General features: G+C 32.9%; 1 protein-coding gene across 1 annotated transcript; it reads left to right on the top strand.

The window, feature by feature from the left end:
• The first annotated feature begins 10,036 nt into the window (after window positions 1-10,036).
• Window positions 10,037-26,273, top strand: LOC132740647 (transient receptor potential cation channel subfamily V member 6-like). The gene is made up of 2 exons (XM_060728590.1): window positions 10,037-11,108; window positions 24,316-26,273. The coding sequence occupies exons 1-2, from the start codon at window positions 10,182-10,184 to the stop codon at window positions 25,798-25,800; spliced, it is 2,412 nt and encodes an 803-aa protein (XP_060584573.1). The 5' UTR covers window positions 10,037-10,181; the 3' UTR covers window positions 25,801-26,273.
• The last annotated feature ends 42 nt before the right edge of the window (window positions 26,274-26,315 follow it).

The raw sequence follows: 26,315 nt of genomic DNA, 5'->3' as shown, positions 1-26,315 counted from the left end.
CCTTTGGCGTCCCGTCCGTCTGTCGTCCGTCGTCCGGGCGAAAATTCCATGGTCTAAATGAGCTTCATTCCGTTCCATAATTTGGGTTAAAAAAAGTACCGAAATCCCATAAACAGGGACTGTTTTAATGTGGTTTAATTTTACTGGTTCAAATGGGGGGAAACAATGCCACAATAAAGATCACAGAAAAAGCACCCTAACCCCCAATTTGTTGGCGGACGTCCGTCCGTTAGGCAATTTGGTTTCCGGAGCATAACTTAAGTTCCATTTGGGGCCCACAATATTCAAAACTTCATAGGATGATTGTCCATATTAGGGTAGAAGACCCCTATTTTAATTTTTGGAGTCAATAAGGGTCAAAGGTCAAGGTTATCACTATGACCCTTAAAAACTGAAAAACAGTTTTCCGGAGCCCATAACTAAAGTTCCATTTGGCCCCTACAGTGTTCAAAACTTATAGGATTATTTTTCCATAATTGGGTAAAAGGGACCTCTAAATTGAATTTTGAAGGTACAAGGTCAAAAAGGTCAAAAGGTCACTAGACCTTTTAAAACTGAAAACAGTTTCCGGGGAGCATAACTTAGGTATTTAGGACCCAATGGCAACTATCAGGAACTAAAGGGAATTGACATCAATAGGTCAGAATGTAATACCTTCCCAAGTACACCTGTATGCAAAATTTAAACAAAGTTTACCGTACGGAAATTCAAGTTATGGCCCCACTTTTCTTCTGAACTCAAGCTAGGATGTTATGAGGGTCTTTTTTAGAAATGAAGGAACCTTTAAATTTAATCTGCAATAAACATTTCTAAGAAAAATGTTTTCCCATGAAATTTTTGGAAAAGAAACAAACTAGTTACCATTCAAGCTAACAATCCACATAAGCAAAATTATGGTTTTCTACTTTAAAAATTTAAATGAAATCTGTATAAAAAAATGTTTACCCACCCAACCCATTTTTACCACATGTTCTGACCATTTTTATCTTAGGGAGGCCAATTAAAAAAAAATTCTTTAAAATTTACCCAAATGAGCGCCTGTTTTAAAGTTTCTCCTAAATTTTTTAAAAAAGTATATTGGGTTGAAATCTTGAAAAATAATGAAATTTTTACTTTTACTGTCTAGGGTTTTGATTATATTACACTTTGAAAATATTCAGGTACCATAATTTATTACTAGATTTAGCAAAATTTTAGCCCAATAAATACCTATATAAATTAAAAAAACTTCAAAAATTAAACACTTTTTTTTCCAAATATGGGACATGAGAAGATACATAAATAATGTTTAAAAAAGAAAAAAAAAAAAGAAAAAAAAAAGTTGACCCTTCTGGGGAAAAATTGAACCCATGGCCCCTCATTTTCAATGTTAGTTAACAGTAATTCTTAGCCTATTTGAATACTCTTCCAAGCGGAGTAATGCATTAGGGTGCTAATACCTTAAGTTTTCCATTTAGGCCCACAATATTCAAAAACTTCATAGGATGAATTTGTCCATATTGGGTAGGAAGACCTCTATTGATTTTGGGGTCACAAGGTCAAGGGTCACTAAATTACTTTAAAACCTGAAAACAGTTTTTCGGAACATAAACTTAAGGTATTAGCACCCTAATTGCATTACCTCGCTTTTGAAGAGTTATATATGGATATAATCTCCACCTAACGGTGCTCTTGTTGTATTTATATCAAAAGTTTGGAGATGGTCATATCTGGGTTTTGAATTACAGCCTAAGAGTATTTATCATTGACCTTTTTTGGAAATAATGTTCTGACAGTTTTAAAAAGTGCCTGTATAGCCGGAATTAACACTGCGCTTACTTCGAACTGTACTCGCATCAATCAGAGTTGTTTCAAACATGAAATGTACCCAAAAGGGATTTTAATTGTGAAAATTATCTGACTTGTTTATTCATTTATCGGCAGATAAATATCGAATTCAAAAAGGGGTTTTAAACATCTGGAAAGGAGCTATAAATGGTGATATTGTGTTGGACTCATTTTTTTGTAGAAATAGTTAACAAACAACAGACAGCGGCAGCAACAACATCACAACACCCCATCACCACCAACAACAAAATATTGATAGAGATTTTTCGGATTTAAATATATAATGCAAATTACCGTTTATTAAAACATACTAATACGGTCAACATCAAAATCACTACTTATAAGTTTAAATGGATCAGAGGAACACATAGATCGAATTCATACTGTGTTTAAAGACAGTATAAGTGAAATTGTAGCAATGGTAGCGAAAAGTTCGAAAGCATGACACACAGCAATGACCTGGTAAACCGGGTAAATACATCATGGAATGCAAAGCATGTGAGAAATAATCTACTCAATGCCGATATGGAAAGCAGAGCTACTAGAAACAAAACGCATTACAAGAGTAGAAAAGAAACTAGGTAGAAGACCGAATTGCCCAAGTCTCTTACTTGGCCCTCAGATGTAATAAAATTAAATTTGAAAGTAACGCACTTTCATGAAAGATTTGAGTACTAAACAAGCAGTTAATGTCAATAAGCTGAGTAATTATTTATCTAAATGAAACGTTCGATAATTTACGAAGCAATAAAATGATCGAACAGTCTTTCTTACGTAGCTATAAAACATTCTTCATACAGAATAGCTTTGATTACCTATTAAGCCAAATACCCTACTTTACAACACATCCGGGTAAATGTTTTAAGCAATGACAGAAACATACACCTTATCAGATCAAGTATGGGGTACATCTCCGTCTAAGCGTAGAAAAGGAATCCTAGTATAATCAAAATTTAAATAATCTCTTAATTAGTAATAAATATAAAAATGTTAAAGATAAGAAAGCAAGGTTTAGACGATTTAAATGTAGTCCAAGATAAGTTAAAAATTAATTTAAAGTCACTTCTATAAATGTCCATATCGTATGTTCAAAAATATGGTTTATTTATTTCCATGCATCATTTAAAAATAAGCGAATAAGTGTGCTTGATAGGTTTCTCCGAAACTTTCTTTCTTTTAGTGTGTTAATTATGTATTCAACCTCAATTATAGCATTCCCCTATTCTAGAAACGATCAAACATTATCCAGTGGTATGATTAATAAATCTAAGTTTCAGTCACTATCTGGTGTAGGTCCAAGTTAATATTAATGGTAGGTTACTACTCATTTCACACCTACAAAATGCCCCAAATCGGACCTCTTATCCCGTAGACTCAGAGAAGAAATCGTTTTAAAATATCAAACAAAAAATGATTGATAAATAAATAAAGTTAAAAAAAATAAAAGTAGTTCAAAGATTGCCTTTAGTATACTTTACATAATATTATTTTATGAACCGTCTTGTTTAAGCCTGCAAATGGGGATGAAGTTTTGTTGGGAGTCCGAATGGAGCACTTGTTGTTTCATAATTGCTTTTAAAAATCATGATAAACAAGATCAACAAGGAACAAAGGGGACCATATTACCACCCCCCGTGGGCAGTTTGTTTTGAGGTATATTACCACTCATAAAATATCACATTGCCTTATAAAAATAACAATTAGAGTATGACTTTTCTCCTTTTATCGGGACTGCATAGCTAATAACATATTTTGAAATATTAGAAAATTGCCCCATACTTTTTTATTTAATTTGTAATTAATCTTAAAGTCACAACCTCTCTCTGCTTTTTTGTAGAAATTATCTATATTTTTAATGTCACTCTTCTTCCAGACTTTTCTACTTCGCAAAAAAATACCCCTTACCTCACTTCAGTGTTGTTATATCTTTTCTCGTCCTTCGGGGTCATTGACTCGAGCACTTTAAATTGTATTGAACATTAAGTACAGCTCAAGCCAGTTCTAAACGGTACGAGGGATGTTGCACTTCTTCATTATCTCTCATGTACAGACTCAATCAAACCGAGTCTGAAATTTTCATGTAATTGTATTGAAATAAATTCTTCTAAGGGTTCACTTTTCTTCCAGACCGATTTTTTTTTCATTTCGAACCTATTCAATTTACAGATGACTTGAATTATCAAGCGACCACTACTATACAATTTTGTACATCAGAAATGTATGCCTGTGCATAAAATAGACCCTCATTTCCTTTCACAGACAAAAAATGACACACCTTGTCTAACAACAAAAACCAGTATTTTACATTTAGGATATTGAATAATCCTTAAATCAAAAATATCTTCAGATACATATATAAGCAAGTTATAAAAATACAAAACAACTTTCTCCATCTAATATTTTTATAAACAGCATATTTTTGATAATCAAGTTTGTTTGGCCAGAGTTTCCAAACTTGCGTTTAAAAATATATCATTTATGTACACTTCTTGTCAATTTGTTAAGGACGACCAAAGCCATATCCATTTTGCATAGTTTTGGCAAATTCCTTCAAGAATAAATGATGTAAGATCACAAAAGAAGAAGAATCTTAGAAAGTTTAGTTGTCTAATATAGTGATAAAGGAAAAGGTCAGAAAACAAAAACGAAACTTTTTTTTCGATTCTATATTAGAATTTCCACTAGGGTTTTTTTTTTTTCGGAGTTTGTAATCCTTAAATTATAAAATCGATATGTCAATCGATTAAAATTAATTTACAAAAACAAATGTAATAATAAGATTAAAATGTACAATTGTTTATCAAGACAGAGTGTCAGTTTAATAAAACATACATCAAATACAATAGAATAAAAAGTACACATTTAAATGTACTTTGATCAGTTTTAAGAGGGTAAACTTAAACTATATGGTCGTTTTGATTTAAACAAAGTACCCTAGCATCTCTCTTATGTAAGATTACTTACAGATATCAAAACTCTTAAAGACGACCTAACATAATCATTAAAACATTTTACCGGCTTGAACATATTCCTACCGTAAATATGATTTTTCTTGTTATCTAAAAGTAAACAATACCTGTTTTATACTAGCAACATAAAGTATCAAATGTTTACTCTTTTGTTGACCTTATAAACTTAGATAGTATTCAACGATAAACCAAACTTATATCTAAAATTAGTAAAAATTTGAAATTTTGAAGGTCGTCAAACACAACCATACCGGACATTGCTCACGTTCGGTTTATACATATAATGGCAGGAATAGTTTATTAAGTATTCTGTTAAGCCATACACCGCATATCACTCATGGCACTATTTCAACCTTTCCAATACACTATGCCATGTATTTGTTAGCTCACCTGTCACAAAGTGACAGGGTGAGCTTTTGTGATCGCTTTTCGTCCGGCGTCCGTCCGTCCGTCGTCCGTCCGTCGTCCGTAAACTTTTTCTTTAAATGACATCTCCTCATAAACCGCTGAGCCAATTTCATCCAAACTTCACAGGAATGTTCCATTGGTGGTCACCTTTAAAAATTGTTCAAAGAATTTAATTCCATGCAGAACTCTGGTTGCCATGGCAACCGATAGAAAAAACTTAAAATATCTTCTTTTAAAAAACCCAAAAGAGGTAGAGCTTAGATATTTGGCATGAAACATCTTCTAGTGAGTGTCTATCAAGTTTGTTCAAATAAAAGCCCTGGGGTCAAAATTGGCCCCGCCCCAGGGGGTCATTGATTTTCCCTATATGCATATAGTAAAAACTTATAAAATCTTCTTTTAAAGAACCCAAAGAGCTAGAGCTAAGATATTTAGCATGGAACATCTTCTAATGGGTGTCTACCAAGTTTGTTCAAATAAAAGCCCTAGGGTCAAAATTGGCCCCGCCCCAGGGGGTCATTGATTTTCCCTATATGCATATAGTAAAAACTTATAAAATCTTCTTTTAAAGAACCCAAAGAGCTAGAGCTAAGATATTTAGCATGAAACATCTTCTAATAAGTGTCTATCAAGTTTGTTCAAATAAAAGCCCTGGTGTCAAAATTGGCCCCGCCCTAGGGGGTCATTGATTTTTCCTATATGCATATAGTAAAAACTTAATAAAATCTTCTTTTCAAGAACCCATAGAGCTAGAGCTTAGATATTTAGCATGAAACATTTTCTGATGGGTGTCTACCAAGTTTGTTCAAATAAAAGCCCTGGGGTCAAAATTGGCCCCACCCCGGGGGTCATTGATTTCTCTTATATGTGTATAGCAAAAACTTAAAAAATCTTTTTGAAAAAAAAACAAATAGCTAGAGTTTAGATACTAAGCATGAAACATCTTCTAGTGAGTCTCTACCAAGTTTGTTAAAAAAAAAGCCCTGGGGTCAAAATTGCCCCGCCCCAGGGGACATTCATTTTCCTTATTTGTGTATAACAAAAACTTAAAAAATCTTTGAAGAAACTCAAATAGCTAGAGTTTAGATATTAAGCATGAAGCATCTTCTAGTAAGTGCCTACAAAGTTTGTTCAAATAAAAGCCCTGGGGTCAAAATTGGGCCCGCCCCGGGGTAAATTGATTTTCCTTATATGTGTATAGCAAAAACTTAAAAATTCTTTGAAAAAACCTGAATAGCTAGAGTTTAGATATTAAGCAGGAAACATTTTCTGGTAAGTGTCTACAAAGATTGTTCAAATAAAATCCCTGGGGTCAAAATTGGCCCCGCCCCAGGTGTGTCACTGTTTTTAACTAAATGTGTAAAGAAATAACTTGACCAGCTAGACCTTAGATGTTTAGCATGAAACATCTTTTAATGGGTGTCTACCAAGTTTGTTCAAATAAAAGCCCTGGGGTTTAAACTGGCCCCGCTTCAGGGGCCTATATACAGGTGAGCGACTTCAGGGCCATCATGGCCCTCTTGTTTTTATTTTATTGTGGTAACACCAAGGGAATAATGCATGAATGGGACACCTGAGGTATTCCTCCACTTGTCAATTTGTAAAGTCGCCATATAACGTTTACAATGTTAGGGGGACGTAAACCCCAAGAATGCTCGATACCAAGTCCATTCACTTAGTTCAACCCAGAAACCCCTCCATAATGTCAAAACTCCTAAGAAAAGTACGTCATATATTGTGTATAATATAGAATATTAGTGTTTATGAGTATTACGAAAATTGTAGAAGGGAAAACAGTATTTTCTTTTAGGTATGTTAGGTTTTTATTATAAATGATTTGTATATATTTTGTTCACCTGTTCATAGTATCTACATTAATTTTAATTCACTTATTATAAATATATAGTGATAAAACATTACACACCTTAAAGGAACGATTACCTTGATGAAGTTGTTTGTTTTTTTGTTTTTGTTTGTTTGTGTCATTTTACGCCTTTTTCCAACAGTATTTCAGTCATATAGGCGGGTAGTTTCCTAACCATCGTTCCTGGAGAGTTACACCAGTACTTGACTACCTTCCTCCGCGCTAAACTACCAAAGCATCTCCCGGGGATCGAACCCACGCCAGAGAGGTAACTGGATTAGAAGTCATCGACTCTAACCACTCGACCACGGAGGCGGTTTATTATGTGCTTTGTGTGTTTGTGTAATCAATGGTTTGTTATTGTTTCAGATTGCTAGAGATATGCAAATATAACATTATTATTGTTGAATGGTTTGTTAGCAAGTTTATTGAACATAATGTAAAATGATAATTAACATGTAAGCTATTAAATAGTATGTGTTTACATATCTGTATTGTTGTCTACGTCAAAAGCAAAACAAATATTTTTTCCAGATTACATAAGACTTTAATTGAGCTTGTTCAAAATGTTTTGTAAACTTTTCTTTTACACTTCACTTTTCCTCAATAATATATTATTTAGTACAATCAGAATATTAAAAAAAAATTCAATTTAATTATTTCAGTCGCTTTTTCATGTTGGATGTCTTTCAGTAATCAGAAAAGTTATTGATATAGCAATTTAAGTGCTATTGTTGTTTTCATTGTGTTGCATTTTCTTAAGCGTTTGAATATATAAAAACACAAACTCGAAGCACCTTTATTCCTTTGACTTCGAGTAATATCTTGTAATCAACACAAATGAGTTTCGACACTATGTGCTGATACATTCTGCAATGTCAAATACATTTGACTTTGCCAGTTTGAAAAAAGGCCGTCATGTAATTGTTATTTCCTTTGCCTTCAGAAGGTAACAAAAATAATTCCTCTTATAAGTATTTCAAAATCCAAAATATTGCACTTTAAAATGTTCACATCTTATTATTTTTGCACAGAAAATAAGCCTGTCGCTTTTCTTCCAATGGTATATACTTTCTTTTATTGTACTACAGAATTCTTACATCCGGGTTTTTTCTAGTTTCACGTAATTGTACAGGACGAAATCGCTACCTGTCATCCGAAACGCACGGAATCCACGAACCTATCAAACATACCGGGAAAAAATTAACTGCTTTGATATTTTGATATTTGTAGTTATTTGTGGCACTTATAATTATAAGTAATAGAAAGAGCACCGAAACACGAGGTTATCTGATTTGTACGAGGGGGCGTAGCCACCCGAGTATTAATCAGATTACCGAGTGTTTTGGTGTTCTTTCTTTTTTGTATCATAGTCAAACATAAAAACACGTTCCCTGTTGTTGCAATATGAAACCCCGGCAAAAAGAACGAGCATCTAAATATGACATTTCTGTCGATTTCACTTTCACTGCCGTCACAATATGTAAACCCCAGCAAAAATGAGCCAAACAACTAATACCCGCACTCCAGTTATCGCACTGTGCATGTATATGTATACGATTTAACCCTACACATTTTCAACAAAAAGGTCTCCAAACTATGAAACAATTGATTAATTATACGATCATGTCATATATACGATGACCAATAAATCGGTTTAAAATATTTAGGGTCTACTCATTAACGAATATTGATTCACCACCCAAGGCGCACTTATTTATATTTGTTCCTGTGTTAGTAACGCGGTAGATATTGCGAAGAAGAAAAAAGATATACTGAGGCTTTTAATTGACATTCTTCTTTAATTATTATTACAGTTATAATGATTGGTTGGGTATTACGTCAAACCGACACAGTGTACGTCATATGGTGACGTTCTAGCTTTACTGGTGGAAGAAAACCTCTGGTGTCCTTCCATGCATTATTTAAGGCACGAACGTGCACTTGAGTAGAACAACCGACCTTCCGTAAGCTAGCTTGATAACTTCCTCACATGAAAGAATACCAAGTCCATGTGGGGATTCGAACCAAAGCGGTATGGGCAAGTGTTTTGAAGTAAACAAACGTTACCACTCTGCCACGGATCTATATATTTAACATAACTAGACTATTATTTACTGCTTACTTTTCATGTTACTTTCTGGAGGCCAATAGCTTTGAGTTTTGACATTAGAATGAACACTTTGCAGGAATTGGATGTTTGGAGTATTATAAACACAGCTTATCTCAGTGAGCTCTTTGTTATTATCACATTGTTAAATTGTCAAGGTAATGTACAGTTAGTTCTTACAGTTTTTTTTTAATTTAGTCCGTTATTGTAGTAAGCTATAAGTTTATATCATGTAAATACACACTTTCGAATCTGTTTCTGAATAACCTAGAACTGAGCAATGAAGATGAAGGTTTTGCTGAAGGAAAATACGGATTTTAACCCACAAGTCTATCACTCCTTTAATTACTAGTCCGATGCGTTAACCATTCGGCCTTGCCGCCATAGTTGACGGAAAGATATGTTTGATATATTATTTTGGAAGTGTATAAAAGTTACACTTTTATACAAAAATCTTTAGAGTTAAATGTCTTATTATTACACGGTCACAACTAGTAACACGTGATATTTAGTCAATTATGCCTAGTAATTCCGTTTAAATATCAAACCGATTCCTTTCGAATTTTCCGATTTAGTTTTGCAAAGTAATTGTTAATTAATATAAGTGACCTTCTTTTCACATTAAACAAAATAATTTATTTAGTTCTCATCTTAATATATTAATTGATAGATTTTGCTAACATAATTATTAGCAATAAGTATATCAAAATAAGATAAACAATTTTATCACTATCCAGACACTTAACTATGTTTAAGAAGTTTTTGTACTGATTATACATAAAGGCATTTTTATCTATAAGACTCCTTAATTTGTGACGAGTTCTGGCATTTGGTAACAAGAATATGCTAGTGAATTGATATAATGATTTTAATTAAGCGGTACTGAGCAATACGCAATGGATATTAAGGCAAGCGTCTAAAGTTTTATTTAACATTCTTTCCAGTATTGTGTAATTGTTCTTCAATTGATACATGTATTTGATATTTTCACAACAAAATAAGAATGGAAACTAATAATCTGACGGACGACATTATGGGATTGTATGCGGGACTTGAATGTATTGAAAGTGATGAACAAAGTGAAAATGGTATTGATTCCGTTAAACAAGATTTTATAAAGTTTTTCACTGACAATACAAACATCCGTCAAAAATGTCACAAATTAATCGAAAATGACATCCTTCAAGGAAGTATTACTAACAAACACAGAGGTAAATATAAATCATTATTAATAAAAAAAGAGGATAGTCGAATAAATGGTGACACTTTGCTTCTTCGAGCAATGTCAATTATATTAAATGTAGAAAAGGGCAGCTATCAGGAAACAATATTAAATTACATTATAAAAAAAATTCTTGTAAAAATGTGCCCGGAATTAATTGTTTTTTCAAACGAAAGTGACAATTATCGAGGGATCACTCCACTGCACCATGCAATTATTAACGGAAGAATGGATATTTTAAAAAAAATGTTTAAAGCTATAAAAAAAGCTGGAAACGCGAGAATTCCAGAAGAAAACCTAAAAAACATATGTGCAAGAGGTCCTTTATTTCAAGACACTGTGATGATGGCTGGGACTCCACTTGGAGTAGCTGCACTGAATTTCAATGAGGACATTTTTAACTGTGTCCTTCTTAATTACCATTTCAACTTAATTGTTACAAACGACAACGGTGACAATATTATTCATTCTCTGGTCGAGTATGCCTACTTATATCCAAACGAACTGACAAAAGTCCTTAAAATGGTTAGCTATGTAATTGATTGCAGTTTTCTTCGAACTGATGAGTTGAACACAACTGAGAAGAGAAGTGCAAGAAACAATATACAGAAATTGTTGATGATGACAAACAAAGATCGACTGAATCCTCTTCAACTTGCTGTCAAAAAACAGCAGTTTAAGATATTTGAGCTAATTATGCAAAATACAGTAAGTTATTGCCTTTGTAAATTCAGCTTATTAGTTAAACGAATATGTTTAAGCCGATGAATATAGTTAAAATGAAGATTATGAATTTGGAATGAATCAATCTTAAGGTTAAGAATTATTTCGAATATTTCATCCATAGTATACGTGAGTGTTAACTAGGTATTATTTTTAGCTGTATTTGTATGACGCAAAGTGAACCAGTTCACTTTGATTAATTTATACTTTAACCTGATGTAAATGTTTCAAATGTTTCTAATAAATTTGGGGAAAAATGTGTGTAACTTCTAGGAAACTTGTTCCACTTGATGTTGTTGTGTCTCCAGTATGCATAAGTTTTAATCCATTTATACTTTTATTCGTTTTTATTTTCACAATAATTATTACAGAACAGAACAGAGGTTATTTCATAGCTTGCACACACATGGGTACATCGTTATTACAAGCATTTTTAAGTATAATTATAGGTCACATATTTAACAATTACACATAAAGAAAAAAACAAATCAATACAATACTGAGCAATGGGATATTTAATACAGACAATGTGATACATTACATACACTGACAAAACTCCATTAATCAATTATATATTCATTTCTTTAAATTACTTCTGTAAATGAATAATGAAGAGTAATAAATTTAAGCGGAGAACAAACTATAACTTCGCTTTTAAACGAATTTGTTTGATAAATTATTTATATAATAATATACTGAAAGAACATCAAGGTATATATCATCTAAACTGCATCATAATACTATTGAAGATTTCTGAAGTAATCATTTCGTTTGATGTTTGCCTTTTTTTAAATAATAACATAAGTTTGTAAGTACTTTATGACTTTTAGATTGTAGTAGTTCTATAAATGTGGCCATACTAGGCCTAATGTAAAAATATCGCTTAATATATTGACTACGTAGATTTTCATAAGCACTGCATTTTAAAACAAAATGATATTCGTCTTCGAGTTCGTTAGCATCACAGAATTGACAAGTTCTTTCGTGGCGTTCTACACGGCCTCGACCATACCTTCCGGACTCAATTCTAAGTCTGTGGGAGGACACTCGAAGGCGTGTAAGAGCGCTTCTAAATGATTTACAATTAATCTTATCTAAATATAATTCATAACAGAACTGATCTTTTACATATGAATATAGATGACTGAGCACACCATTACTAGATACATCTGCACGCCATTCTTGTAAATAACAATCGATAAGACCTTGTTTAAATACAGGTATGAACTGTTTCAACAATAAACTATCGGGAAAATTCCATATTTCGGCAAAACAAAATACCGCAAGCAGTTTTTTAATTTTACATGGCCAGTTATTTGTGCCATTTTCACATTTGTCACGGGCATTTTCGTAAATGCATTTTAATATAATGTAATCCGTATTCAGTAATTTAAACAAATACTTTATTATATGTGTGTACCTAATGATAAATAACGGATACCTCCCTAATTCCCCGTAGACTTGTACTTAATTTAACGCCCAAAATCGTTTTACAGTATTTGAGATGTACACGTTCTAACTCTTTGGACTTAGTGAAGCCCCAAACCGGGCAGGCATAGTTTAAGATAAATCCCACAAAAGCATCAAACAATTGAAGCGATATCGAAGGGATAAGTTCATATTGTTTTATATTATTAAGCAGTATATTTGAGGCTTTTAAGGCCTTTCCGACTATGTACTGGTTATTTAATACGAATGAGCCGGTATAATTAAACACCACACCTAGGTAGTTGAAGTCATTAACTATTTCTAGAGGCACATTATCAATGGTAGGATACTACGTCATCGCGCACCTGCTAAATGCTCCCACTTGGACCATTTTTTCGTCGACTCAAAGGTAAAATACAATTTTATTATAAGAAAACGTAAGAGTATTAAAAAATCATGTAGCGCACCAAAGAATGACCATAGTACTTGAGATAATTGTAAAAAAAGTTTATAGATTTATTGCCTGGTTTATGCCTGAAAACGGGATAAATGTTTTTCTCTGAATGCTCCCACACGGACTTCTCCCGAAACATATATGAAATAAGGTTGAAAACCTTCTTAAAAATTATTTTTTTACGTACCGGAACATAAACCGAGTCATGTATACCTATTATTCTATATTAGTTTCAAATATTTCTATTCAAATGTCAGTTTTTCTTAATTCTTTTTATAAAAATGGAAAATCCTCCCACTCGGACTCAACTTCAGAGATGCTCCCACTCGGACCTAAATATATACAAATTTTGAAAGCACATTGTTGTGTTAAGATATTATTATTATTTCAAAATATCTTTATATTCACGTTCATATATTCATATAATTAGTGAGAATTCAATGAATCAGCATTTTTAAAATACAATACTAATATTAAAATCACTAAACAGTCTCGTAAATATGTCTTCTTAGAGGATTAGTTATCGGCCTGAAAATAAATAAAAAAAGGTTGTGTTGAAACAATTCCTCGTTTAAAAGAGTCGCTTAAATAAGAAACAAATTGATTATACATTCAATAATAAAATGACGTTTTGTTTTGAAGAAAGTATTTGTGTTTGTGACCAGTATGGGAAAAGGTAAACCTTGCGACGTTAGGAAGCACATGGCAGGACATCTTGGCGCATATATTTTAGATACCAACTGTGGATATATCTCAGTGAGGAGGAATACTCTAGAAAACACCAGAATAATAGTTCTTTGAAGTAATAGTTTTTTTTACAGTTTTTTTTGCGTTAATATTTGGACAATGTGTCATAAAGGATCAATTCATCTGAAACGTCACTGGAGGATAAATTTCAATAAAGTAAAATACCGCAAGCAGAATGACAACTATCCAGTTTGAGAGTTATTGCTCTTTGTATTCACTATCATTAGTTTGCAAGGACCATACCTCTTAAGGTATTTGAGATATAAACTTTAAACTTTATATTGAACATGTTTAATGGAAGTGAATAGCAGAGCATAAGGACCAAAAGTGTTCACTTAATGCTTCTTTGTTGTTTTTTTTTCTTTGTTTTTTTCATTGGAGTGTTATTTTTGTCATGATTTTTATGTCTAGGCTATAACTGTTCATTAATTTTCACAATTGCCATTACTTGGAATTTTTACATGTATGTAAGGGTTACTTCCCCTATGAAATGTACTTCCTCCTTTTCGGCGGATTTTTGCTGTCTTTGATTTTCTTGTATTATTGTTATTATTTTAACGTCATTTAAATATCCCGAAATCATTTTTATGGTTTTATATCATAAAGTTAACATAAAGCTGAAATGAAGATTTTTCAATATTGTATGTCACAAAAAGCATTATTTGTAAAGACAATACCGAATTTACATTTCATAAAGGGAGGTAATTAGATATATATTTTCTATTAAGTGTAAGTTGAATTCTTCAAAAAGAAATGAATGCATTATGCATATATGTATATTTTTATGATTACATATAATGTGGACAAGCATTTGCAGTACGTATTTAACATATTCCTTTATGTTTAAAAATTGTTTTAGTACCATATATATATATATTATATATACATATATATATATATACATATATATATATATATATATATATATATATATATATATATATATATATATATATATATTATATATATATATACAATTTCAATTGGTAACAACTTGAAATATAACTTTCTTGATCTTTAATTACAAAGATATGGTAAAGACTGTGATAAAGAAATAACTATGATCTTTGTTTTCTTATTTATTTAATTTCGTTATTTAGGTAAAAATACGTACACATGATAACTTTCATACTTAAAATTGTCAAAGTTGTCAATAATTGTGACGCATGCTTTCTTACCATAGTATGGCAGTACATTGACTTTTTAACCAGTTCATGACAAAAATGATTTACATGTTGTTCTTTGAAAAACTATTCAAATCAACCGATAGATATTGACTTCTTTATGTTCATAAACGTATCATTATGATGTTTTTAAACCTAAATCACAAGTTTAACAAACACGCGAACCATTAGGTTTTAAATTCTTAACAAGATATTAAAGTCAGCAATTATTGAATAAATGCTGGCCTCCAATACATGTATGTGCACTTGTCCAACAGAATCTTAATCAAGTAAGGTACTAAACAATGTATAATGACTTCTTTATAAAACACCACCATTTTTTAACATCTAAACAAAACTTTATTCTTGAGATCCAAACTCTCCATTTAAAGTCTTATAATCCTAGCTTTGTTGTTGGCAATCATTTTGAATTATCCCTTCGGCTCCAACACAAGCCAAGTGCACCTTTTTGTATAATGATCCTGTCAGTTGAAACTTTGCCATGTCACTGTGTTCCTGCCCAACGATGTCATTCTACAGATCTTTAAAAAGAAGGAAAAGTGAATGTTGCCAAACACAGTTGTTATTGACTAAATGGTGTTAAAATTGTGAGAATAATCCATAAAGGCTTAACACAGCAATATGCTTTCAAAATGTATGTATTTGGGTCCGTGTGGGAGCATCTCTGAAATCGAGTCCGAGTGGGAGCATTTTCCATTTTTATAAAAAACACTTTAAAAAACTGACTTTTGAATAGAAATATTTGAAACTAATATAGAAAAATGTGTAAACATGACTCGGTTTATATTCCGATACTTTTAAAATAATTTCAAGAAGGTTTTCAACCTTATTTCATATATGTTTCGGGAGAGGTCCGAGTGGGAGCATTCAGAGAAAAACACTTATCCCGTTTTCAGGCCTAAACAAGGAAATAAATCTATAAACTTTTTTTACAATTACCTCAAGTACTTTAGCCATTCTTTGATGTGCTACATGATTTTTAATACTCTTACGTTTTCTTATAATAAATTGTATTTTACTTTCGAGTCGACGAAAAAATGGTCCAAGTGGGAGCATTTAGCAGGTGCGCGATGACGTAGTATCCTACCATTGATTATTGAAATGCCAGCGCTCATTACATTTTAGCCCACCCCTACGACGAAATACCACTATCTTGGTCTTAGATGTGTTAACTTGTAGGCCCCAGTACTGGCGGTACTCGTATAATTTGTGTAAACTGGCCTGCAAATCTTCAACAGAATGGCCAATAATTGCCATATCATCGGCGAATAGCAGTATGATAAGCACATATCATAGATAGATAAACCTGATTTAATGGATCCTTGCAGGAAAGTTCCAAGTCTTCAAAAAAAAGGGGCAAACATGACTGGCGAATTATTAAGGCCTTGCCTCAATCCAATGGAAATATTGAAAAAAGAATAGGAATCAGAATGTTTAACACAAGAATTAACTATATTATACATAGACCTAAACATTTTTAAAAGTTTTCCATCCAACCCAAGATGATACAATTTAAACCACAGTGCCTGTCGATAAACGGAGTCAAAAGCCTTTTGTAGATCTACAAATGCACATGGCAAAAGTGACCCTTGCGAAATAACATGCTCTATTAGGTTATGTAATGCAAATATAGCATCTACAGTGCTTTGACCCTTTCTGAAACCGAACTGGGCGTCAGATAGAATATTATAACTTTCGAACCATTTCTCAACCCTAGCTGTTAACACACCAGTGAATAATTTTCCAAGGTTACTCAAAAGTGTAATGACCCTTTAGTTGTTAGGGTCATTTTTACTTCCCTTTTTGTGAATCGGTATTATATAACCTTGTGCCCATAAATCTGGGAAATAACCTGAATTAAAAACAATATTAAAAAGATCTGTTAGATGGCCTCCAATGATATCAATCGATTCGATTAAGTATTCATTTAAAATATTGTCACTGGGACATGGCGATTTGTTTCGGCCGAGTCGCTTGACTGCAGCGGTTACCTCCCCTAGTGTGATAGGTAAGTTAGGCTCACCGTATGTAGGATCATGTAAATTTAAATCATTATTATCGTTAAAATTTTCAACCTCATTTGTAAACAGTTGTCGGATATTATTAAACAAATCTGCAAAAATAATTTTTAAAATGTCTCTAGTGTTACATCATTTTGACATGACTGATTATTAGATTTAAAATATTTCCAAAACTCACGCGGTTTACTTTTTCTTAACTCCGAAAGCTTCCTACCTTCTTTCAATTTGTAAGCGCGTTTTTTCTTGCGCACTATATATTTATACGTTTTACGCTGTTTGCAAAGTTCAATTCTATTTGTTTCGGACTTGTAACTACTGTTATAATTGTGCAACGCGCGTTTATAAAGTATCTTATGGTCGCAACATTCCTTATCATACCATATATTTAGATTTGCTTGGGAGGGTACATTATTTTTATATTCACGTTTGAACAGAGGCGACGCAACATCCGAAATGATGTTTGTAAACATATCCACTGTGTATTGTCCAACAACATTGACCTGGCACTTCATTAACTTTCGTAAAGGTCATATGAATAAACATTGACCAGTATCTATCGAATATATCGATATATTTGCTAACTTCACTCGTCAGTGAGGTGTGGTATATTGGTATAGATGTCGAACTACCGATCTGAATGTCTCTGGTTCGATTCCTTACCAACACCATGTTATGATTTTTTTTTTAAATCAACTATCAAGAATTAATTTGAAATCGTTTTACTACACATGGTTTTAGAATACACAATTATATTTTTATTTAAATACAGTATCTTTCAAAGGTTCTCTTTGTTTTATTATGCAGTCGTATATCCTTTGGCGCATATAAAGGCAGTTATTAATTAAAAATACTACACAGATATCACGCACGCACACACGTATACACGCACGCACAGACACACCAATACACAACAAAAGGTTTGCAATAGTTTAAAGAGAATGGCAATTTTAAAATTAGAATAAAAAGGAAAAAAGAAATCCCTGAAAAAGGATTCGAACCTACCAGTTAACGTCTACATTCTTCAAGTGAAGCTCCTTTACCAACTACGCTAAGAAGGAATTTAAATATACACCATTTTAACGAAATTGATATTTACATTCATATCGATTTACAAGTATATCACGTTTACGGAATATACCGACTACAGGGTCATATGCAAGAGTGCCAGGTCAATGTTGTTGGACAATAATCTATTCTATTTAAATCACTACAATCCGCACTTACTATAAGATTATTGAAATCGGGTAATTTAGCTATAAGGCCGCGCCGAAATATTTCTTTGTGTTCCGTGTTCCATTTGTAAACTGTGTGAACGCGAGATTCATTGTTATTAACAATATCCACCGTTAATGGTTTAATCGCTCGCATACCTAATCTCAAAGCAGCATGATCACTAAATATATTAAAGGGGCAAATTTCGAACATACTAAGCGTATCAAAATCGGTCTCTTGTAGAAGTAAATAATCAATTACACTATGCGCGCCGGGGCTATAATAGGTAAAACCACAAGAATTATCTGACTGGCCTAATCTCCCGTTAGCTACCCGCAAACCGGTTGCTTTACACAAGTCGAGCATTTTGTGACCGCGTGTATTGCACAAATTATCAAGCGAGGCCCTGACAAGGTGATTATCGGGAACATAAAAGTCCGGAATATAATTTCTAATATTTTTGTCACAATGTAATCAGGTTTATTACCAATACGACAGTTCCAATCACCTGCTACATATACTCAACCCGATTGTTCAAAATTAAAGACATCTTGTTCTATGACATCAAAAAGGTTAGCGTCTATAACATTTGTAGCAGGAGATTCATCCGGCCATAAATATAAACAACAAAAATAAACATCCTTATCAAAATTGAAAAAATCACAATCAAATTTAAGCCAGACAATAGTGTCAAAATTATTCTTAACTATAGATACACCTTGATTGAGGCATTCACGTACATAAATTGACATTCCACCACTATTACGTCTTGCCCTTTTATGTTTGAACTTTCGATATAAGTTATAGCAATGATAGCCTTCTATAGACACATTTGAATTTTTATCGGTCGATGATTCACTTAAAACAATAATATCATTATCAGTTAAAATGGAAAGAAAAATCTTATCAGAACGTTTTGTGTCAGTTAAACCATTTAAATTCCATACTAGAATACTAAGTTCATCCTCCAAACAAATCCCTATTCGTACTTAACTGGGGCTCCGTCTATGTAAAGGGTGTCGTAAACAAACCGAGGCTTTCTTCTTATCCTTTATAGCAGCTTTCAACTTCGGTAACAGTTTACAGCGTCTAGCGACAATTTCATGAGGGAATTGCTCGTGCAAAAAATAATCCGTGTGATCTAAATGTTTGTTTTGTCATCTAACTATTTCACGGTCTGAGAAATAAGCGAATCTGCAGACAACTTTGCGAGGCTCCGTTGTATTACCCTTAACTTGGCCTAATCTATGTACTCGCTCTATTTTCATAGAATCAACAATACTCTGTGCCACTTTGAACTTATCCACAAAGAATTTGCGCATAACGCCATCAAGATTTTCATCTTCCTCTTCCTTGAATCCCCCGAAAATGAGATTGTTGCGCATTGATTGAGATTTCAAGTAGGTTACTTGGTCCTTCAGATCATCATTCTCTTTCTCTAGAGATTCAATGCGCGATTGATACTGAGCACTGATAAATTCAACCCTTTCCAAACTATCGTCTAATCCGTGTAAACTGTCAGTTGTAGCTTTCTTATGATCGTGAATTTGTGTGAACAAAGTTTTAATGTCTTTATCAAATTGAGTAACTTTGTGGTCTAACAAATCAAGCTTATTAAGGCGCATCTCAACACTAACAATTTTAGTTTCCAAGTTTATCAAGAACGCCATTATGTCACTATTTGATACTACTGTCGTCTCAGTATTTAGAGAGATCGTACTCTGCGCCATAGCAGATTTGTCTATATCACTCTCTGTAAAAACTGAAGATGTATCAAACAAAACAGAATTCGTTTCACAAATAATGTCACTTACTGATTTGAGCTCATTCTTGTCCGCTACTGGGCCACTAGACGGGCCTCCTCTAAACGCCTTACTCAATGCGACATATTCATCTCCACTACCACTTTTTTCCGTTTAGTCCTGTGTTTGTTTTTATTTTCACTCATTATCCATTAAGTTCACAACATAATTAACAAAATCCAAATAAAATTTTGCCAGTATAGTTAATATATCACAAAATATGTACAAAATATCCCAGAGCTCAAACATGTGCGTCTTCGCTAAAAATCACGTGATCAATCCATGTAATACATGTAACAACATTCAAACACTGGCACTAACACATCGCCCCTTAATTAGAAATTTAAGTCCTTGTTTATGATATTGTTTATGATGTGTCAGTTATGTGCTCTATGATTATTGCAATTTAAGCATATTATATTTTAAAACACAAATGTCCATTTCATATGTGAAAATTCCAATACGATCATTTTTGTGTCGCCTCTACGGAGTAGTGGCGATATATAGGGATCACTTCTCCTCGTCTGTCTGTCTGTCTGTCTGTCTGTCCGTCTGTCCGTCTGTCTGTCTGTCTGTCTGTCTGTCTGTCCGTCTGTCCGTCTGTCACAAAACTTGTCCGGACTACTGCTCATAAACTACTGGTGCAATTTCATCCAAACTTTACAGGAATGATCAATACCAAGTCTAGTTGTGCATATTGTCAGCATTTTCCGGTTCAATGATTTTTGTCAGAGTTATGGCCCTTTAATAATTTTTAATTTTAAAGTTTGTCCGGACTACTTCTCTTATACCACTAATGCAATTTCAATGAAACTTTACAGGATTGATCTGTAGCTCAAGTCCTTACGCATATTGCACGGGGTTTCCGGTTGAATGATGTTTGGCCGAGTTATGGCCCTTTGACAAAAAGGTGTTTTTTTCTTTGTGTTGCCAGATACACAAAAGCTTGTCCGGATTACTGCTCATAAACTACTGGTGCAATTTCATCCAAACTTTACAGAAATGATCAGTACCAAGTCTAGTTGTGCATATTGTCAGCATTTTCCGGTTCAATGATTTTTGTCAGAGTTATGGCCCTTTAATAATTTTTAATTTTAAAGTTTGTCCGGACTACTTCTCTTATACCACTAATGCAATTTCAATGAAACTTTACAGGATTGATCTGTAGCTCAAGTCCTTGCGCATATTGCACGGGTTTTCCGGTTGAATGAATTTTGGCCGACTTATGGCCCTTTGATAAAAAGGTGTTTTTTTCTTTGTGTTGCCAAATACGCAAAAGCTTGTCCGGACTACTCCTCATAAACTACTGGTGCAATTTTATCCAAACTTTACAGGAATGATCAGTACCAAGTCTAGTTGTGCACTGTCCGTCTGTCTGTCCGTCTGTCACAAAATTTGTCCCAACATGAAATTGGCCATCATGAGGCGACACATGTGATTACAGATCGCTCTTGTTGAATATACCAGTATAAATAAGTTTAAAAAATACAATTTTGTGTCATTCTTTACATGCTCATTATTAAAAATGATATCATCTATCTCACTTAGACCAGAACTTGTAAGACAGAAGTCCATTTTGTAGACGATAAGTCTATTCAGCGAAATGTAGGCCATTTCGCATTATATTACTACAGTGCGGTTGATATATGTGTATAACGTTGCTTACACAATATAATGCAATTAATTCACTTTTTGACTTCATTATAGTACATGTAGTTTGTTTGTTTGTTCTATTTTACGCCTTTTTCCAACAGTATTTCAGTCATATAGGCGGGTAGTTTCCTAACCATCGTTCCTGGAGAGTTAAACCAGTACTAGAGTACATGTAGTACTCATGTTTGTATTTTCAACTGGTACATACATATCAGAAAATAATATCAGTATGTGAAAGCTTACACATAATTATAAATAATTCTTACAACTACGCACGTTTGCGTCAAAATTCTATGACAAGTGTAGCTATTTCATTTTTGTACACTTTAAAAGATTTTATGCAAAGTTCAGTCAGCATATTAAATCCAGTGTCTTGTCATTAACATTTACAGTTTTAATAAAGTTAAATGGACTTGTGTCTCACATATGTTGTTATAACCTATATACTTTACAACTATAAAAATGTGCACCGTATGTGACCATGCCGTGGTCTTGTCTTGAATATTAAAGTCTAAAATTGCATTCTACTGATATATGACTGGACATGTCATTATTTTCTGTCATTTTATTAGCTCGACTTTTTTTTTTGAAAAAAAAAGTAGAGGTATTGTTATAGTCAGGTCGGCGTTGCCTTTGCCTTTGCCTTTCCCGTTGCCGTTGCCGTTGCCGTCCGAAAACTTGTACCTGGATCATAACTTTTTTATTTCTTGGTGTATTGTCTTCATACTTGGCCACAACAACCCTTGGGACAAGACCTTTCAGTAGACCACACTAACCTTGACCTTCATCCATAAATGACCTTGACCTTCAAGGTTAAAAGTCCAATTTTTGCTTGTTCATGCTGTTATTGGCTGTAACTTTGTTATTTTTGAATGGATTATCTTCAAACTGGAACATAATAATCTTCAAGGATATCCCTTAAAAAAACCATCAATGACTTTGACCTTCACTCATCAATGACATTGACTTTGAAGGTCAAATTATTGAAATTTTCATTTTTTTGGCTATTATTGGCTGTAACTTTGTTATTTTTGAATGGATTGTCTTCAAACTTGAACATAATAATCTTCAAAGATAACTGTTAAAAATATACCGAAAGACCTTGACCTTCACTCATTAATGACATTGTCTTTGAAGGTCAAATTATTGAAATTTTCATTGTTTTGGCGGTAACTGACTGTAACTTTGCTATTTTTGAAGTGATAAACTTCATATTATAACAGAACATTCTTAAGGTCCAGACCTTGTTGTTTATCAAACCCAAATTTGCTTGGGCTCTTAAATGACCTTGACCTTGAAGGTTATATTACTGAATTTTCTCAGAATTTATTTGCATTTATTGTGTGTGTGTATGTATAGTATATGTATTATATATCTATATATATATATAAATGTGTGTGTGTGTGTGTAAATATATATATATATATATAATATATATATATATATATATATATATATATATATATATATATATATATATATATATATATATATATATACATGCATATATATATATGTGCATATATATATATATATATATATATATTGTGTCATTTTTTCTATTTTTAGAAATTGCGTCATTTTTTTCTATATTTTTAGAATTGCGTCATTTGTTTCTATTTTTAGAAATTGCATCATTGTTGCTATTTTTAGAAATTGCGTCATTTTTACTATTTTTAGAAATTGCATCATTGTTGCTATTTTTAGAAATTGCGTCATTTGTTTCTATTTTTAGAAATTGCGTCTTTTTTCTATTTTTAGAAATTGCGTCATTGTTGCTATTTTTAGAAATTGCGTCATTTTCTTCTATTTTTAGAAATTGCGTCATTGTTGCTATTTTGCGTCATTTTTTTCTATTTGTAGAAATTGTGTCATTTTTTTCTCTCTATTTTTAGAAATTGCGTCATTTTTTCTATTTTTAGAAATTGCATCATTGTTGCTATTTTTAGAAATTGTTGCTATTTTTTAGAAATTACGTCATTTTTACTATTTTTAGAAATTGCATCATTGTTGCTATTTTTAGAAATTGCGTCATTGTTGCTATTTTTAGAAATTGCGTCATTTTTCTGTTTTTAGAAATTGCGTCAATTTTTCTATTTTTAGAAATTGCATCATTGTTGCTATTTTTTAGAAATTGCGTCACTTTTTTATTTTTATATATTATGTCATTTTTTTGTATTTTTAGAAATTGCATCATTTTTTCTATTTTTAGAAATTGCGTCATGTTGCTATTTTAAGAAATTGCATACTGTTGCTATTTTTAGAAATATGCTTAATGTTTCTATTCATATATATACAAATATATAAAGAAAACTAATGTGCAAGACAGACCAACTAAATTTATAAAAAGGAAACGTTAATATATGTTCAAACCTTTCTATGTTTGCGTTTAGAAAAAGTAAAAAGTCGAGCGTTGCCCCCGCCCGGCGGTGGCTCTTATTTCACATTAAATTTGTGTTCAGCCTTTTATTCTTCTTTCTATCTCTATGTAGCTTTTTGCCCCCAATTTAAAAAGCTTGTCCAAAGATCTTTAATTAAATCTATCCTTGACTTTCCATTGTACAACATAACAGAATGTAATTAAAACTTGTCAAGTCCTTGCAAAGAAACACTGTCATTGACTTTCACAGAAGTAATACATTAAATTTAAACACAAAACGACTGATTAATTTATACATTTTCTTGTTCCAGGTCTATCATACCAAAAATACAAGGGATGGATTTTTTATTGATGAAGAGTACGACATCACTGAAATAGAAACAGTTCAGTTAACTTTTGAGGAAACCCATAAGAAAGAAGACGACAGTAGTACCAAACATGATCATCATGAATCCATATTGGAATATATTGTCCATCAGGAAACAAACAATGCGTTTCATTTTGTTGACTTCCTTCCAGTTAAAGAAGTTATCAGAGCAAAATGGAAATCATACAGTTGGTTTTTCTTAAGCTGGTTTGCGGTCCATCTGGTATTCATGGTTGTTCTCTCGGTAGCTGCAGTCTACAGGTCAATACTGGAAACACCAGTATCTACAAATAGCACGGTTAAATTTTCTTATGTTGTTACACACGACACTTTTGTGTCTGTAGTATCTGTTGTTGGTCTTGTATTTGCCTTACTTTACCTGGCGATGGAAATATCTAGAATAATGATTTCCCGATTTTCGTACAGGATATCATCAAATCTTCTGACACGAGTGTTCCGTAACTTTGGTTCGCCATATTCGAACCAAGTCTTTAGAATATATTTTGTCCTTTTTTCATTATTTCTCACGCTTGATTGTGTTCTTGCAGCGACCGAAGCTTCAGGCTCATTTTCTGGGTATGAAAATTACTGCCTTATTTTTGCTGTTATTATAGGTTGGTACTTGGTTATGTTCTTTTTAAAGACATTTAAAGCTTTCAGTATTTTCACTGTTTTGATTCAGAGAGCGATTGTCGATTTACTTAAATTCGCACTGGTTATGGCATTTTTTCTAGTTGCGTTTTCAGTAGCAATGTATATGATAATGCAAGGCGCGGACACGGAGGAAGACGACTTTATTCTTTTTAACACAACTATGTTTAAAATGCTTACAATTATGATTGGTATAGGAGATTTAGAGATTTTATTTCGGGCTAGGCATCCTTATTTAGCGGTATTCGTTTTTGTTCTGTTTGTATTGTTGACAACAATTCTTCTTCTGAATGCCCTTATTGCAATGATGTCAAACACGTGTACAGATTTAATGAGCAATTACGGAGGTGAAATTGCCGCTAAGCTTCATTGTCGTTTACAAAAATTGTCGATAATTCTGTTCTTGGAAGGTTTTCTACCTCGATATCTTTGCAAGGAAGTTGGTGACAAGTCCAAGAAGGACAGATATGATAACAATACAAGTAAATGGGAACATGATACAATACGTCGACTCTGGCGGCGGAATTCTATGAATTGCCATCGAAGACGAAAAGAAGCTTACAAGGCAACGCATTCTTTAGATACCGATTCTCAAAATGACGGAGCTTCTTCGATGCTTAAACAAAGTTTGCATACAAACAATAAAGTTGTTCCTCTGAAAAATATAATCAAAAGACATAATAAAACTTTGGAGGCGTTAGATATCGATATCACTAGTTATGATTTCGAAATATTTGAAACAGAAGATAAAAAAACTAACATTCCGAAGGCAAAATAACAACAACTACCTGCATCACCACAATTCCAAAGTTATAAAAAAGGAAATATGTACGGTGGCAAAAGGTGACATGTGTGTTTTTTATTTATCTCGTGCGCACGAGATACTGTGTCGTGGCCAAAATATAATTAAGCCGTGGCTACGAGATACTATGTTGTGGCCACCAGTTACTTAGTCATGGCCACGAGATAATTAAGTCGTGGGAACGAGACACTATGTCGTGGCCACGAGTTACTAAATCGTAGCCACGGGATGATTAAGTCGTGCGAGATAAATAACCAATCAGATTACACTATTTTTATGAATGTTCCTCAATAACTAGACATGTACTGTAGTACAAGGATGTCCCTGCCTGTACATGCCATTTTTACAAGTTATTGATTGGTCATTGATTTTATATTAAGGGTCATTGTGACCCCAAATTTTGACCCAATGACTCTTAAATTATTAGGTTGCATCTACTGATAAAGGTGCAATGATCTTTCTAGGGTTTCAAACCTGGTTTTTTCCCCATT

Source organism: Ruditapes philippinarum, unplaced genomic scaffold (genome assembly GCF_026571515.1).
Source record: "Ruditapes philippinarum isolate M1 unplaced genomic scaffold, ASM2657151v2 ctg13207_1_1_1_1, whole genome shotgun sequence".
Lineage (NCBI taxonomy): Eukaryota > Metazoa > Mollusca > Bivalvia > Venerida > Veneridae > Ruditapes > Ruditapes philippinarum.
Note: the sequence above shows the minus strand (reverse complement) of the source record. Positions and strands in the feature narration are given on the sequence as shown.

What these genes read in the sequence shown, in the direction of transcription:
- LOC132740647 (XM_060728590.1), top strand. Translation starts at nt 10,182, where the DNA reads ATGGAAACTAATAATCTGACGGACGACATTATGGGATTGTATGCGGGA. An exon ending in AGCTAATTATGCAAAATACA is followed by an intron (nt 11,109 to 24,315) that starts GTAAGTTATTGC and finishes TTCTTGTTCCAG; the next exon opens with GTCTATCATACCAAAAATAC.